This window comes from Micromys minutus (genome assembly GCF_963924665.1).
Source record: "Micromys minutus genome assembly, chromosome: 12".
Classification (NCBI taxonomy): Eukaryota; Metazoa; Chordata; class Mammalia; order Rodentia; family Muridae; genus Micromys; species Micromys minutus.
Genome location: NC_137981.1, coordinates 36,498,623 through 36,516,488, shown reverse-complemented (window position 1 = coordinate 36,516,488; position 17,866 = coordinate 36,498,623). Strand labels below are relative to the sequence as shown.

Sequence of the window (17,866 nt, the reverse complement as noted above, 5' to 3'; positions counted from 1 at the left end):
GAGGTCCTGAGTTCAATTCCCAGCTACCACATGGTGGATCACAGCCATCTGTAGTGGAGCCTAACGCCTTCTTCTGGTGTGTCTGAAGACAGCTACAGTGAACTTATATATGTAAAGTATATATATGAGAAATGATGAACCTACCTCTGTGGCTTGCCTTACTCAAAGTGTTTGTGGTCGTTAAAGATCAATATATGTGACAACAGATACTAGTGGTCAGTATCCTAAGAATAGGAACAGTGCCCAGTCTCGCAGATGTGTTCACTCATTGATTCACCCAAAACACCCTGTGGCTGTGGTTTCATCAACAAGTAGGCATTCCTCTTATGAAGAAGCTTAAGCTTCAGGAATAGAAGCAAAATAAATTGTCGCTGCCTAGAGATGACTGTTCAGCAGGGTGAGGAAGGTTCTAGACCAGTGAATAGTTTTAGAGACGACTGGCAGTACAGACCGTCTGATACTGTGACACCTAAATCAAACTCCAAATGCTACACAGGACAGACCGTGTCACGGAGGGCTCGGAGCTGTCTGGCCAGAATCCATGTGAAAAAAATTTCCATGTGACAGGGGCCAGAGAGAGAGGTATTGATTTGAAACAGACTGAGCATGGGCTGAGTACCAGAGACACCCTTGAGCAGAGCTTTGTGGTGAGCAGTAAAGCAGGACCCGAGCTCCCGATTGCAGCGCAGTCAGAGCGCACAGACAAAGCGTGATCACCGTGTCTCCAGTGATCCGGGTGCGGCTGGAGAGCCAGCTGAGTCATCTGGGCTAAATACAGACACTCCGATTATAAACTCTTGTCCATTTCGTGGCCGTGCAAGGGTGCTTGTGTTAAGTGTTTCCCATTTAAGATTTTAAGTTGGTTTATATATTCTTTATATTTTCCTTCTGCTAGTATTTTTTTTTTCTTTTGGGTTTTCTTTTATTAAATAGCTTTTTTTCCCCATTGTGTTTGAGTCAGACTTAGGTAGTACTTTCCGTACTCGGTCACCCTTTACCTTTGAGCCATTCTAGAACTGGACAATGTGGGCACATCGCATACTTTCACAGGCAAGGAAACTCAGAGGTTCAAGGACCATGTTGAAATCTCAGTCTTTCCCGTCATGCAAGTCTGAGCAAATACACTGAGTATGGGATTGTTGTGAGACTCGGATCACTGAGATTGTTTTCTAATAGTTTAAAGAACATCAGAGAAGGCTCAGATCCATACGGCTTACAGAAAGAGAGCCCCTGACATATACCCTGATTGTTTACATAAGCTTGTAACATACACAGACCCTTGTTTGTCATTGTCAGGAAGAGGATGTGATCCTGGATAGCTCTGGCTCTGCCTTAGTGTACAGTCTTGGATTTATTTTTGTTCTGTATTTGTTTTGTTTGACTAAAAAGAGTAATAAACATGTAGCTTCCGTCAGGGCAGGAACAAAAGTAACTATGAATGAAAATAAGCTCTTGCATGAATGGTCCTGTATTTAAAGAATGTTTCCTAAGAAAAGTGCGATTTTATTTTTAGGTCAGAGGTCTCAAAGGTGCTCAAATGCCTTGAGTATGATAGCCTAAAAAAGAGTTTGCAGTGGAGAAAGGCCACAGTGGTCACCCACAGGGGCCAAGAGGATAGAAACACAGGAAGACCAACAGTCAACTAACCTGGACACTTGGGGCTGGCAGCTCAGGCTTCATGTGGGTCCCCCACTGGAACAGGGGCTGCCCTAAAACTGTTGCCTGTCTGTGAAATCTGGTCTGCCTTGTCTGGCCTCAGTAGGAGAGGCTGTGCCAGCTCCACAGAGACCTGATGTGCTAGAGAGGTGAGACTGGGGGGGGGGGGAGGCAGAGACCAGGATATAAAGCAAATAAATTAACTAATTAATGGGGAAAGGGGTGAAAGAAGAAAAAAATGTAGGGAAATTGCATAATAGTAATAAAGATAGGGTAGTGAATAAAGAAAGAAGAATGTAACAGGGAGTTTGTGTGATGAATGTAGAATATCAGTTGGAAAATATTATACAAATAAATGTAATGTTTCCACAAAATTATGACTGTTGCCAATGAAGGCATCTTAAAATTGGTTAAACTGATAAAATTTTGTGTTATGTATATGGTTGTGTGTACACGTGCATATATGTGTTATATGTTCATGTACATGCCACAAGCTGTATTTGCAGCCAGAAGATGACCTTGGATGTTAGTCATTCATTATCACTCTGTTGTGTGTGTGCATGTGTGTGTCTGTATGTACATATACAGTTGTGTGGAAGTCAGAGAACAACTTGTAGCAGTCAGTTCTCTCTGTCTACCATGTGGCTTCCTAGGGCTGAACTCAGTTAGCAAGCTTGGCGTTGAATGCTTTTACATTCTGGGCTAGCTCACTGACGGGCTTTCTCTGATGTGTAAGCTGTGAGTAGCAGGCCATATGGCCTGCAAGCTTTTAAGGACTCCCCTCATTCCACCTCCATCTTACCACGGACTGACAGCAAAACATCTTCGTTTCACATGGGCTCTAGGGATTTAAAGTGGGGTCTTCACACGTGTACAGCCAGCAGTTCACCCACCGAGCCCTTCCATTACTTTCTTGTACCATAATCTGCAGAAGTGTGTTAGAGAGCGAGGCTGTAACATTCTCTGTTCTGCTTCTGTTGTTCTGTGTGTTGTGCTCTGGAGCCACTGCATGAAAATACCGAGTTAGACTGTACACCCTCAGTTCCTCCCCTGGCTGTCCTGAAACTTCCTATGTAGAATAGGCTGGCCTTGAACTCACAGATCCATCCGTCTGTGCTTCCCTAGTGCTGGGATTAAATCATGCACTACCATACTCAACTAATTTTTAAAAACAATTCTTGCAGTTAAAGTTATGATCAAGAGAAAGGCTAATATGTACACAGCATCCTGCCTGCGTGTGTGCCTGCAGGCTAGAGAGGGCACCAGATCTCATAGGTGGTTGGGACCCACCATGTGGTTGCTGGGAATCGAACTCAGGACCTCTAGAAGAGCAGTCAGTGCTCTTAACTACTGAGCTATCTCTCAGCCCTCACTTAGTCTTCTAAGCTCCACATCTTGCTCACCTGCTCGACCCGCTTCCCTGTTAATTTAATTTTGAAGAGAGCGGATCATTTGTCCACTGTGATTTTGGTACTAACATCTTCTTTCTCTGTAGATGAGTATGTTTGCCTGCCTGAAACATTTCCTATGAATCGGTGATTGAATGTACCTTACCCCCCCCACACACACACCCCACCTCCATCTTAGGGTTTCTGTTCCTGCACAAACATCATGACCAAGAATCAAATTGGGTAGGAAAGGGTTTATTCAGCTTACACTCCCACATTGCTGTTCATCACCAAAGGAAGTCAGGACTGGAACCCAAGCAGATCAGAAAGCAGGAGCTGATGCAGAGGCAGTGGAGGGATGTTACTTACTGGCTTGCTTCCCCTGGCTTGCTCAGCCTGCTTTCTTATAGAACCCTGGTCTACCAGCCCAGGGATGGCACCACCCACAATGGGCTGGGCCCTCCTCCCTTGATCACTAGTTGAGAAAAATGACTTACAGCTGGATCTCATGGAGGCATTTCCTCAGCTGAGGCTCCTTTCTCTGTGGTAACTCCAGCTTGTGTCAAGTTGATGCAAAACTAGCTGGTACACCCCCACTCCCTTACTTAGACTTGAAAATGTTGGAGATGGCAGGAAATAGGCAGAGTGATGTGGAATGTGTGTGTGCCTTTCAGAGTCATTTGAGAGTTATGGACATACCATGACACTTTCAGTATGTGCTCATATCTCTAAAACTGTGCTTGTTGGCCATGGCCCAACATGATCATGATATGTCCACTGAAGTTGATATCTGGCTTATGTATTACTGGGTACTTAGTGCACATTTCCTAAATATCCCAGTAATCTTTATTGGTGACTCAAGAATTAGGGTGCTAGATAAATGCCTCACGGTTAGGAGCACTTGCAGAGGGCTCAGGTTTGGTATCCAGTAGTAATGTGCTGGCTCACAACTTTCTGTAACTATACTTGCGGGCATCCAGCACCCTCCTCCAGCCTCAATACATGTCGAACATACATACATGCAGGCAGATACTCATAAATGAATCCATCTTTTTAAAAACTACTAATCCAATTAAGGATCATGGATTATATTTAGTTTCCATGTATTTTATGTCTCACATGACTGGCATTCTTCAAAGATACCAGGGAAGTTGTTTAATAAAGAATTCAATTTAATTTTGCCTAATTGTTTCTCTTACTGGTAGATTCAATGAGAATGACATGGCAGTGCTGTGCACTTCATGGAAACACTTGGGGGAACATGGTCTTAGTCCCATATTGGTTACAAAAGTATCTGCCAGATTTTCCTTTGGTAACTTTTCCCATTGTAACTAGTAACAGTGTAGCATTTTAGTGGCATTCTTTTAAGTACTTTTACAACATCCTATTGATGGTGGAAGAAGGTGGGTGGAAGAGTGCCTAACACATCCCTAAATTTGTTGCTCCTGATGGAAAGAGAATTTCTAATCATTTGGTTTTCTGAGAGAGACATGGAAGGAGATGTGAAATTGAGCGATGGGCCCTAGAGACACAGACTTGTAGATCTCCACCTAAACATGAGCAAGTTTAGAGACTTTGTCTAACCACTCAGACCCTCAGGTTCCTCAGTAAATAGGGATGGGATAATGCCTCATACCTTGCCTGGTCAAGGTAAGTAACTGAGGTACTGGAAGGAGGGGCTTCCCTGCTGCCTGGGTACCATTGCCTGGCCAAGGCAGAAGCAAGACAGGAGAGGAGCGTACAGAACAGTCAGTCAGTTCATTACTGCTTATCTCCACCCCTCCCTGAGTGTTGTTCTTAGGTGTAACATTAGTTTAGCAGAACCAGTCATCATAGGAATTTTGACTAACAAGTTAGATGCCTTTATGAGATTTCTTTTGCTTTTTCCTTTCAAATATTTATTATTGTTTATGCACACTAAAGGTCAAAAGACAGTACTTGTTGAGTCAGTTTCCCTTTCTGTATATTTGTGTGGGTCCCCATTGATTGTGCCTGTGTAGACACTTCACCCACCAAGATGGCTGTGATGCTGTCTCTCCACCCTGCCTCACCTCCCACCCCGGGTATCAAAGAAAGGAATTAAGAATTCCCAAATTAGTTTTGTTGTTTTGGATTTGGTTTTGATTTCTTCTAAGGGGACTATTGGGTGTGTTTTACTGTGTAGCACAGGCTAGCCTTGAAACTCAATCTAGCTTTGAAGTCATTTCAGTCTTTCTGCCTCAGATTCCTAAGTGGTAGGATTACAGGTGTATTCGGCCATGATCACCTTGGGCTTCTATTTTCAAAGTTCTTAAATACCACTTGTCTTTAATAGATTTGTGTGGAATCAAATTGCTATTTAACCAGACCTCATTCTGACTGTAATCCATTTTACTTTAAGGGATTATTTAAAAAGAAAAAAAACCACCATTTTTGTCATCTGAAAATAGTGAATCAAAATAATTCTTTGACCCATTTACATGCATTACTGTAAAAGTTTCATTTCATACAAGTGACAATTTTTTAAAGTTAATTAGACTCGGCTACACTGAGGTTAGCAAAAAGTGCTTTGAATTATCAATAATTCAGCAGGGCAGACATTTCTGTAAAATGCAGTGGTTTTATAGAGTATTGTGAGATAGTTATCCTTAAAATAAATGGTTGTGAGCACACATCAGCATGGTGGGGTTCACTTGAATGTGGCGTGAAGTGATAGCATCTCTGCTTCTATTATTGGGCAAGAGTGCGGGACATCAGTCTTTCTGGCCATGAACTACTAGCAACCTTTGTCCTTTGTGTTACCTTTAGTTAAAAACGAAAAATGAGCATGAATGCTGGCTGATGGCCACGTCTCTCTTTCAGCTAAAAATCCATCTGGGAAAGAAAAATGGAGCTGCAGATTTGGATTTATTTCATTGCGTGAATGATATGTGACGTTTTGTAAATTATTTATCACCAAAAGGGTGGCGGCAATGGCTTGAGCATTGCTCTATCAAATGAAAGCAAGGATCCCATTAGTACAAAGACTGTGCTTTAGCCAGAATCTATCAGGGGAACGTTGTCACTTTAAAACCAGATTGTTCTTTTAATTGCTATTTAAAGGAACAAAAGTGTTCCCAAGGTACCGCAGCTGAACAGTTGCAAGTAATAACTATGGATCCATAATTATGCAGTGCTGATTATCTGGCATTTCAGAAACTGTGGCTGGAGTCACTGACCAATTTGTTATAGCTTGTCCTCCCCCCCCCCGCCCCCTGGTTTTTCTGATACAGAATATTTCACACTGAGCTTTTTTAACAGCTACAAAAAAATACATTTGTAAAGCTACCTCGGAAAGTAAAATGTGTGCATATTAATAGAACAAATTAAGCTGAAAATAAGGGCAGGATAATGAACACTCATAATGTAAAATGAAAGTCACAGTCATATTAACAAGTTTGTGAATGCTGGGTCTAAGATAGTTCTTGACTTTCATGGCATGTTGTTAAAGGGAACCAAGACATTTGTTGAATCATTATAACCATCCAAAATATTGCCTTAAAGAAGTGGTTGATTTTTCTTTTTAACTGGCAGTTGCTTCTTTATTTATTCAACCAGTAAACATATTTTGAGAGCCCGCTGTGAAGCAGGCCACGTATTAGGCATTTGGGATTGAATAGTTGTCCAAATGAGGTTTATTCTGTGCTGCTGTAGACTTAGTGAATTAGATCTAACACAACCTTGTTTGTGATTTACATATAAAACCGTTTGTGATTATGTTGAGCTTTCTTGCCCTGCATTTTTGATTCGACATTGCATAGAAAGACTTCAGAGAACTAGCAGACAACATGTGTGAAGGCTTGGAATGTGCAATGAAATTTTAGTTTTTATACAGTTTTGGCTGTGTGAGATAATGTGGATCTGTAGGCCCAGTGAACTGCATTCATAAGGGTGGAAATGTCTACCCTGCTGGCAGTGGGGATCAACAGAGGAGACGCGGAGTATATGTAGATTTACACATTGTTAAAAGCAGTTGCCACAGAGAGTTAAAGGGTGCCAGGGGGTAGACAAATGTTTTGTTGTTTCTTTTATAAAGTGTGAATGTCAGAGATGGAGGGTTTATCTCCTCTGTGTGCCCTGGTTTCCCTTTGAAGCCCTTGGTGCCAGAGAGGCCTTGTTAATAGTCTTTTGATCTTCTCAAGTCAGACTGATTTTAGTTCCTGCTTGTTCTCTGCTGATGGGCCGTCTGAAGCATACATTTCATGTCCGGTATTTAATAGGTGAATAATCACAGCACTCAATAAAACTGAGTTAAATAATCTCACTATTTAACTAGATCATATCCATGGTCTTTATAGCTGAGTAGATGAATCAGTTTATTGTACATACAGATTATGGGAACACTTGAGATTACTGATGAATCCTTAGTGTTCCTTCTGAAGGCTCTGTGATATTGAAAGGTCTTAGGTCTCACTGAATTCATAAAAGTTACTACTTTTGAATGTATTCAGATACTGCTTTGCTACCATATAATTCATGATGGTTTTTATTAGAAAATGTTGATTGTTTTGAATGCTTAATTTATCAGAGTTTCCTTAAGAAACATATAAGAAGCTTTGAATTTGATAATTTGTTTTAAATTTTGAATGGAAGGCTAACAATATGTTTTGTTTTGTTTTTTTTCTCTTTCTCACAGCCCCGTGCCGATCCTATTCCAATATGTAGCTTCTGCTTGGGAACTAAAGAGTCAAATCGTGAAAAGAAACCAGAAGAACTCCTATCCTGTGCAGACTGTGGCAGTAGTGGTGAGTTCGGTTTGTGTGCTTTCTACATTGGCGTCAACCGTCAGAGCCTCCTGCTCTTCATCTCCAGCAAGACTTCACAAGTTTTGTTGTTTAAAGAAATCATTTGGTGATAGGTTTGGAATGTAAGACCATCATATAGGTAGGTCAAGGGTGAAATATGAATGTATCAGTACCGACATCTATTACGTGTTTGTGTGATTGTCTTCAGTAGTGTGACTGAGCTCTAGTTTCTTATCCATATGGCTAATTCAGTGTAGAGACTGCAGTGCAGTAAGAAAAGTTATGGTAGAAACTTAGTTTGACTGTTTCTTGAGCTGTCTCTCCATGTAGCCCAGGCTGTCCTCAAACTCCTTTTACTTGCCCCATGCTGAGCCTCTTGAAATGCTCAGTTTGTTGCCTGGACCTTAACTCTTAAATTCTGATCTCAGTTAGTCTCCTGCCTCACCTTCTCAAATCCAACCATTGCCACACCTAGTTCACTGAAAAGAATTTAAGGTAAACACAGCGTCCCTTCTGTTCTCCCCAGTCTGAGACTCCTGTAAGTCTGTATTGTTTCAGGTTATGACACCTACTGGTGAAATGTAGTAATTCAGCGCGACTCTATGTTAACTGAAGGAAAAGGATAGCTACAGCGCCCCAAATGCTCCTGAGGAGAGTGTGTCTTCTCTGTTTTTACCATAAGATTATGCCTTCAGTTTTATTCATAAATATAAAGGCAAGTCATATTTTTGTTTTTAAAGGGTTTTTTTAACGGATTATTCTTTTTTGATTCAGCATATAAAAAGTCCCCCAGGTTTCAAGCACATACACACACTTTCTTGCACATTACAGTAATATTAGGTCCCCCTATACATAATTTTTTGTTGTTGGTTTCTCCTGTCCCAAGGCTCAAAGTGAAAGCCTTATCCATGCTAAGCAAGCACTACTGCTGAGTTACATCCCCAGCCCACGGTTTTAAAAGTTAATCTTTCTGTGTTAGTCTTGTTTTTCCCAGATATTGAAAATGTTAGTTTAAAACTCATGGCTAGCAGCTAAAGTTTTATTTCTGTGTTAAAGCACTTGCCTGAGACCGTAGATTCAATCCCAGTGGAAGGAAGGGAGGGAGGGAGGGAGGGAGGGAGGGAGGAAGGAAGGAAGGAAGGAAGGAAGGAAGGAAGGAAGGAAGGAAGGAAGGAAGGAAGACAGCCCAGCAGAACCTAGAGCCCGCTATTATACAGAGGCAGCCACAGCCCAGACCCCTTACTTCCAGTCAGTCACCCAATCATTCCACAGAATGCTGCCCTCACTAGTCACCATGGCGCTTACCTCTAGACTTCAAGGAACTAAACAACCGAGTTTACTGTCAGGCTATCCTGAGAGTACCCTTTGTTACTCCCATTGTAAGAGGTGGCTCCCATTATTAAGGTCACCCTTGATTGTTGTAAGTAATTTAAAATTTTGTCACCATGTAGGACAGCTGCTTGATGGTTAGATAGAGAAAACATTCCATACTGAGGGATGGTTGTGTTGTGAAATGATTCTTATGTGGCTATTCAGAGGTTCAACTTAGTAGACCATTTGTGGGTCAGCAGCTTCCAGAACCTGACTAGGAGGAAAGAGTCTTCAAAACAAGAGATTTCAAGCATTACCTGGAAATGTATTCTGACTCTCTTTGATGGGCTTTATGGATTCATCAGCATTTTCTAACTTGGCCATGGTACCCTGGGTAGTGGCAGAGAAATAGAAACATTATCTGTTCATGTTAATATATTTCCACCTATGGACCCCTGCTCCACTGGACAGGCAGGGCCTCCCTCGCTCATCAGTCTGACTCCACTTACCTTGTAGGTCTTCTCACAAGGCTCATTTCAAATGAATCAGTGTGTGTGAGAGTCAGTCACTGCCTGATCAAGTTTGTGGTGTCCACATATCTGGTGTTTGTCTATGAATTTTAAGCTGTGCGTTAAAAATGTCTCTACCATTTCATTTTAGTGTCTGTTTATCTGGGTACCTAGACAGATTGCAGAAGCACTGAAGTGTGGGAAGAAAAATTGTCTTTGTAATATTCCTTACCACTAAGACTTACTCAGCCCTGCCGAATTGCTAAGAATCTGAGATTTCATCCTAACTTCAAGGCCTTCCTTACAGGGTATCAAAGGTGTAAAACTACCCAGGTTGATCTCAGACTTTCTGATACAATCAAGCTCCCCTGGTATTCCCAGGCTAAAAACCCAGCGGAAGGGGGTCTGACCCCTCTTCACGAAAGCTGCTGAAAAGTCTCTGAAGTTTCCTATTTCTCCATTCTTACTTCCCAGGGTTGGGCCAGGGCTGTAGGTGCACTGTGCCCTTTCTGCCCTCAAAATTACCGTTCCTTTTCGAGGCAGTAGAGAAGGTTGGAGGTTCTCCATCCCTGGATCATGTGTACCTGTAACTGGTAGAAATCCAAGCCTTGGGGCATAGTGTCTCTAGAGTACAGAGGATGCCTGGAGGTGCCTCTCTGGGCTCTAGTAGAGCAGTGATGTAGCTGTTCACTTAATCGTCTGTGAGGGTATCCGCTTGGATTTGACCACTTCAATGGCTGGGAGACGATCCCCATTGTGAAATTCTGGGTAGGCATGTACGCCCTCTGGTCAATTAGGAAACAACCTATATTCTTTTACCTTCTTAAAAATAAAGCATTGGGCTGGAGAGATGGCTCGGCGGTTGAGAGCACTGACTGCTCTTCCAGAGGACCTGAGTTCAAATCCCAGCAACCACATGGTGGCTCAGACCATCTGTAATGGAACCCAACGCTCTCTTCTGGTGTGTCTGATGACAGCTACAGTGTACTTACATATAATAAATAAATAAATCTTAAAAAGAAAAATGAAGCATCAAGGGGCTGAAGAGATGGCTCAGGGGTTAAGGGCACTGACCACTCTTCCAGAGGACCTTAGGATCCACATGGCAGTTTACAATTGTCTGTAACTCCAGTTTCAGGGTATCTGGCACCGTCACACAATCACATTCAGGCAAAACACTAGTGCACACAATAAGAATAAATTATGTTTTTAAAAAATGAAACATCAAAGTAAAATGTGGTTATCTTAGGAGATGTTGGGGTACACATGGTTTCAGCTTTTTTTCTAACACCATGGTATTCATGAGGAAGACAGAAGAACGTGATGGACCACATGCCTCTTCAGGGCCCCATCAGATGGGGGCCATGCTGGCACAGCCAGTCCGTCAGCTCCAGTGGGACTAAAGGTTGGACCTCCGGGTGACCTTGTAGAGGGTGCTGCCTTCCCATACGCAGAAGACCCATGCGTTGGTTCTAGGATGGAATTGGGACTGTTTGTAAGGATCAAAGGGATTCTGAACATAAGATATTGTTGTTAAAAAAGAAAAATGTCCATGAGTAATATACAACCAGAAGAAGGAAGTCCAGATGCAGCCATAAGGAAGATGATGATTATTCAATGTGCTTCCCATATGTGCTCAACACTCTGAGTCACCTCTCTCTGAAGCCCCACTTTTGTGATGACGATTGTACTGCGCTGAGCTTTCACAGACATGAGTGTAACTGTTTCCTTCTGCTTCCACCATGAAGTGAGATCACTGGACTCTCCTCTACTTTTAAGATGACTGTATAACAAATGGTCGGAACTCCCTTTTTTTTCCCTTGCTAAAAGTCCCGTTTTAAAAACTGCTCAAGGTCATGTGCAGTAAAACTGTGAATTGAGATACGTAAAGCTGCCCCAGATGTAGTGTTCCCAACCCTGTGCCCCACTTCCGAGGTCGTCTTCTGCGCAAGGTGAAAAATAGTAACTCTGTGCCCTGAATCCACAGGACTGGCATGAGGGTAATAAAATAGTCCTGTGAAAATGGTCAACTACATGACGTCCATCCGGAGATTGTCCTAGCCACTCATAAATCTGGGAACTGGGAGACAGTCCTCAGGTCTGAGGAAATGCTGAGGCTGGGGAGTGATTTTACTTGACTTTCATGGATCAGCCTACTTTGAAATTAACACTGTTATATTCTCCTTGCCTCATTAAGGCCAAATTATCTTTAATTAGCTTCACATAAGTATTAGATATTATACCAAATGAAATTTTGTGTCTGCTGTTCAGATTGCTGGGTGGTTAAATCTTACTTACAGATGAGTTGTGTGCATGTGTGTTTTCAAATTAGCAAATCTAAGATAAGTGTACAGTTCAAAATTACAGCATCGTACTAAGTGGAAGCTCGTTGAAACAGGAGGCAGAAGAGAGGCTGCTGTGGTGCAGCTGGGAGAGGCAGAGCCCCTGCAGAACACAAGCGGGCTTTGGGGAGAATGTCAGCTCCCTCAGGAGCCCTGGCTCCCACCCTTCGCTCAACTTCACCCCAGTGTCAATCCTGAGAAAGTGCTGGGGAAGCTGGGAAAGAAAGGTGCAGCCTTCCGCTGTATGGTTTTTGGTTTTTTAGGGGTGTTTTTTCTTAGCATTGCTTCTTAGGGTTGTTATGTAGAAATGCCTCAGGGAGCAGTTGGTAGGTCATCTAGTTTTACAGTGACTAGATACAGATTGGATCATTGGGTTGGAAAGCAGAGTCCTTGACTAGAAGGAATTCAAAGAGGAATAGATAGAAAGACAAGGGATGAGAGCCCCACCTCAAAGGAGGAGTAAATAGGAAGTGGAGGAAGAAGGGGAGCCCCACCCCCAAGAAGCTGCAGTATCACCAAGTCATCACAGTGAGAGGCAAGTCTATTTTGGACCATAGTGTGAAAGGTTTTAGCCCATGGTGAGCTGATATGATCACATCAAAAGCCTGTTTACCTGGCGATGCTGTCAAGAGAAAGGTCTCCATTTGTTTGTCTGTTTTTTCAAGGCAGGCTTTTTCTCTAACCCAGGCTGACCTGGAACTCGATCTGTATGTAGACCAGGCTGGCCTTGAACTCAGAGATCCACTTGTGTCTGCCCTCAGAGTGTTGGGATTAAAGGTGTGTGCCACCACCACCTAGCTGAGAAGGGCCTCCTTAACCCAAGTTGGAGTAGGAGTCCCTGGGATGGATCCAGGAGGGCAGGCTGCGGAAGGTAGAGTTCGCAGAGGAGGAGAGCTCCACGGACCAGTTGGTATAGTGCAAAGCACAAAGGATTGTGATTTGGGGTAGAGTTAAGGGGTTCAATTTGGATGGGTTTTGCAACCTATATGAGAGAGTTTCCATTTTTTCCTAGGTTAATTTGGTAGCCATAGAAAAATTCTGTGATCAGATTTAAAACTTACAAAGGTAAGTTAGGCTGCCATAGATTAATCGATGAGAAGTTAGGTCAAGATGAGCTTTGGGTTATATAACAGCAAATCGGTGTGTGCCAAATGGAGATTCGTGGGTCTGTTTAGTATACAGACTTTAGGTTAGACATGCTGAGATGGAAGAGACTAGGACAGTGGATGCCTTCTTTTTCTCTAGCCTACTGAGTACCACAGTATAGCACTTGCTCCAAGAGCAAGAAGGTATTCCTTTGTTAAGATATATTGCTGGTGTTTTCCACAGCCCTTTAATTTGTGGTGTTGAGGATTGAACTCAAGGCTTTGTGCATGATTGACAAGCATTGTTGCAAGCAAGGTTTCACTGTGTAGCCCAGGTTGGTCTTCTTGAACGTTTAGTTCTTCTGTCTCTGTTTCTGGAGTGCATTAATACTTGTCTTTCTAATACATCACATGACCTGAAAGGGTAGGAATTGTGGCCTTTCTACTATTTTTAATGCTGATGAAATCTCACTTGATGGAAGAGTATTTACACATACTGATGGCTAAATAACCAGCTTGAAGGACCTGACACCTGGTTACGTCTCTGCCTTCCCTCATTCTCTCCCACTTTCATTTGAATCTAGAGCCTCGTGCATGCTAGGAAGGAGCTCCACTATGATGCTACACCCCTGGCCCTTTGTTAATTTTCTATTAATGCCCCCAACTTAGTTTAAGACAAAATATTTTTTTATTTTACAGCTGTAGGCAGAAGTCCATTGTAGGACTCAGCAAATTACAGTCAAGGTGTCAGCAGGTTTGGGGTGCTGTCTGGAAGCAGGAGGGAGACGGTCCATGTCCTTATCCATTGGTTGTAATAGGATTTGCTTTCTTGTTGGTGAGCCCTTGCCTTGCTGTCAGGTAAATCCCCTTCGCAGAGGGAACCTCCGTGTTTGGCTTCTGACTTTCCTTCCTCAGTTGCATGCCTCCAACATCGTTTCCTTTCTCAGGAAGTCTGCCCTTCAGTCAGACCCATGCCTGTAGAGTTGTTTTGTGTACATGGCTTAAGAATTGGGATATAGACATCTTTACCATACATGAATTTTCTTCTCAGGGACTTCCTGGTTTGTGGCTCCTGTGGTACTCACCTATTTTTTTTTTTTTTTTTTTTTTTTTTTTTTTTGGTTACTAGATAAAACTATTGTAAACTATGAATACTTATGTGCTTGTGTAACAATGAGTAAATGAATGAAGACTTAATATGGCTCTCAAAATCCGATACATTGCAAACCATAGTAATAAAACCATTTCCAGGAAGACAAATCCTCTTGAGTTCTCTCAGCAGAGAGACCAAGGATCTTAGAGAAATGACTGAGTTTATGGAGTGGCTCAGTAGGAGGTAAGGGATTGTATTATCAATACCATCGATTCCTAGTATCTCATTACTATAGATTGTACAGCAATTCATCAAGACTCAGTTACAGTCTTTTGTTTTATTTTTTAAAGTTAATGTGAGGAAGGAAAATGGAAATGTCTTTCCGTTGCTCAGCATCTTTTACAGAACCATAGAAATGTCAGGCTAGAAGGATCTATAACCATTTCTTTAAAGCTAAATAAAGGGAAAATTGCTTCCTAAAAAAAAGATGGGCTGAAGATTTTAGAATTTGGTAGGGCAGCTTAAAGAATAGTAGTCTGAGATACTATTGCTTAAAGTGAAAGAAAGCATTAAGAGGAAAAATGTTCCTTGCTTTTGATTGAAAATGGCCAGAGTCTATTACTTTTGAAAATGCAAAATTATTAAAAAGTCTCTATTGTAGGCTATCTGCAGGAATAAGTAGTAAGCTCTAATATAATATGAATTACCTTAGTTACTGAAGACTAAGCTACAAAGCACAAGAGGAGATGCTAAGGTAGAGAAATACTCAGTGCATGAAATTGAGGTCGTCTATGCTGGAGATGCATGACTTACAGGAAGTAATAAAGGGGGAAGGAGTAAATGGTATATTTTTAAGCTGATAGGATCCATTTTAAGGGTGGAGTTTAAATTGCTGCTTGTTAAAAGTTGAGTTTTTAGTCCCCTCAACATGGGGAGAGGGTGAGCTGATCAAAGTAGCCCCTAGCCTCTTCCTCACAAGCATACTCCTCTAGCTAACAAGTGAGCTGTGCTTGTTTGCTGTTTCCGAAGGGGTGACTAATGCCCTTTTAATATATTGAACCTTCTCCCTTTCATTTGAATGAGAAACCCTTAGAAGAGACTGTAGTCAGAGGTTAACTGCATCTGCCTGGGTGTCTCTCCAAGCCTGAGGCTGTAACCATTTGGCAGCATTTGATTTTTTTCAACATCTTAAATACAGATGTTTTGGGTTTTTTTTTTTTTTTTAAGAGTAGGGAATTGTGTACTTTTATTAATGGTATTGGTGATTGATATTGAATGTTCTTACTTCAAAAGGCCAAATCTCCTGGTGAGTGGAATTTTATGAAGCACCTGTTAAGCTTTAGGGAGGAGAACCTTTTTGGCAGGAACCCAAAATACATATTTAAACAATGAAGCTGCCAAAGTCAGGAAATTATAAAACAGTTTTGAAATTACAGAATCTGCTTTTTTTATTACCCCTCGGGCTTCCCTTTGCAGCTTGGTTATACGTTCACTCACATGGGATTTTTCTAATGTTCTTGCTATTTAAAGACCAGATTTTAAAAAAGAAATAATAATCAAGTTTGGAGATCTCCTTGGGGTTGTGTGAGAAAGGGCCATTAGTTTTGAAATGAGCTGCTTTCCAGAGCCTCGGCTCACACTGTTCCCTCACGCACGGAATCCTGGTCTTGTCCCTCTGGGGCTTTCTGCAGGCTGGACATGTAGAATGTTGCTGTGTAAAAAAAGTTCCCAGGGTTGTGTGGAACAACACAGTGCCCTGGAAAACTGGGGAAACCTGCTGAGAGTGGCTTCTTAACTCTGTCTTCTTCAGCTCCCAAATTCCATGCTTGTCCGAATACTTTTAGAATTGAAACTCGGTGACCCAGGAACTAGGATGTCCTTGGTCTGTCCTAGTAGTTGATGTCCTTTGTGTACTGTGCGATGAGTGCATTCATTAAAGCCACTTGGAACTGTTAAGACAGGATCTTGCTGTGTACTGGCAGACCCCTGAATCGTGTTGTTGCCGGTGCACATCACCACCGTGCTAAGCTCCACCAGTTTTTTGTTTGGCCATCTATTTCCATTTTATATGATTTCACGTCACAGTTGCTTGAGCCTGGGTACCAAGCATACTCGAGAGGTTTGGACACGTGGAGGCTGGTGACAATGACAGGGCTAGCTACTAACATGCTGCCTTCGAGTCCTGTAAGACTGATGGCTGGAGCTGAGGTAAACTTCAGGCTTGCCTCGGGGAAAGTGTCATACAGTCATGTTCAGGGAAAGAAGGCAGAGACAAAGAGAAAGTCAATCTGTACAGACAAAGTCTCTGACCTGTTTTGTTCTCAAGTTCCTAAGGCTCACTGGCGGGCATCAGTGGGCAGCCATCGAATGAAAGGAATGAGAGTTTATAAATTAAGGCACTGTTTATTGACAAGCAATCGCTTTTTATTGCAGGACACCCATCCTGTTTGAAATTTTGTCCTGAACTAACCGCAAATGTGAAGGCCTTGAGGTGGCAATGCATCGAGTGTAAGACGTGCAGCGCGTGTCGAGTCCAGGGCAAAAACGCAGTGAGTGCGCTCCTCATCCGGGGATCGGCCGGTGGGCGGGGCGCTTCCTCCGCAGAGTGCTGCAGTGTCTAAACGTTGGTGATGGCGCGCCTCACTGCGAAACTGTGGCTCCTTTACTACATCTTAAGGTTAACCTGGTAACTTAGGGGTGTTGATGTTCTGCGATTGGTCTTAGTCTCAATTAGTCTCTAATCTGTTATATTGCAGGATAATATGCTTTTTTGTGATTCCTGTGATAGAGGATTTCATATGGAGTGCTGTGACCCACCGCTTTCCAGAATGCCAAAAGGTGAACTTTCAAACCATATTAAAAATGGGCTGGGAATCCAAGTGCGCGGTGGAGCACTTGCCTAGCGTGTGTAAGGTCTGATGGAATCCCCAGCTCTTCAAAAAACAAGCAAGCAAAGTAGTTCAGTACTTACCTGCTGACCTGATTCTGATGTCTGGGCACCCCCCCCAGCCCCCCACTCCATGTTGTTGCAGGTTTCAAATTATAAAGTCATTTGGTTTAGGGGAACAGATATAACACAGTAATTCAGACCTTGGGAGGAAGAAGACTCTTGACAAGAGTTTATAATGTCTGTATTATCCAATAAAGGAAATGAATTTTGTATTTATAAAATTCCCGATGACAGTGATGACTTCGGAGTACAACTAAAACAGGAAGCCATCACTAGGGTTTGGCTGTTGGCTGATGTTAAAATGCATGAACATCTGAATTCTCTGTATCTGGTGTAATATGGAGTTTTCCTCTCTGTTTATCTGTGTAAGTCAGCCATGTTCCTGCCCTCATGTTTGCAATGTGTTAAACATTTGAAAATAAGCTTGCCCTTTTGTTAATAATATGTATATATTGATATTGCAGAAGGTCTAGGAAAATACAAACATAAGAGAAACATAAAGGGGAAAAAAACAGTTACCAATAACTGTTCCCTGCTTCCACACGCCCTTTACAAAGGAGCGTTCTGCACACGTGTGTGTAACTTGAGTTCTCCCCTTCTCAGTAGTAGATGGTAAGCATTCTCATATCATTGCTCGCTCTCCTAAACATGGTTTTACAGGAGTCATGCTGAGCATCATAACACGGAGCAGGGGACCCAGACCTGCTTGTGGGCCATAAATAAGCTTTGTTGCCGCGAACCCTCTCGATTTTACCTTGAGTTGTCTCAA

General features: G+C 42.3%; 1 protein-coding gene across 5 annotated transcripts in view; it reads left to right on the top strand.

The window, feature by feature from the left end:
- The window catches only part of KAT6B (lysine acetyltransferase 6B), a 166,116-nt gene that overhangs the window by 99,669 nt on the left and 48,581 nt on the right, over window positions 1–17,866 (top strand). For all 5 annotated transcript variants that reach the window (XM_080926686.1, XM_080926689.1, XM_080926688.1 and 2 more), the window contains exons 3-5: window positions 7,699–7,807; window positions 16,581–16,696; window positions 16,904–16,985. In XM_080926686.1, coding sequence (XP_080782812.1) covers window positions 7,699–7,807; window positions 16,581–16,696; window positions 16,904–16,985 — 307 coding nt within the window. The remainder of the gene's footprint in view (window positions 1–7,698; window positions 7,808–16,580; window positions 16,697–16,903; window positions 16,986–17,866) is intronic.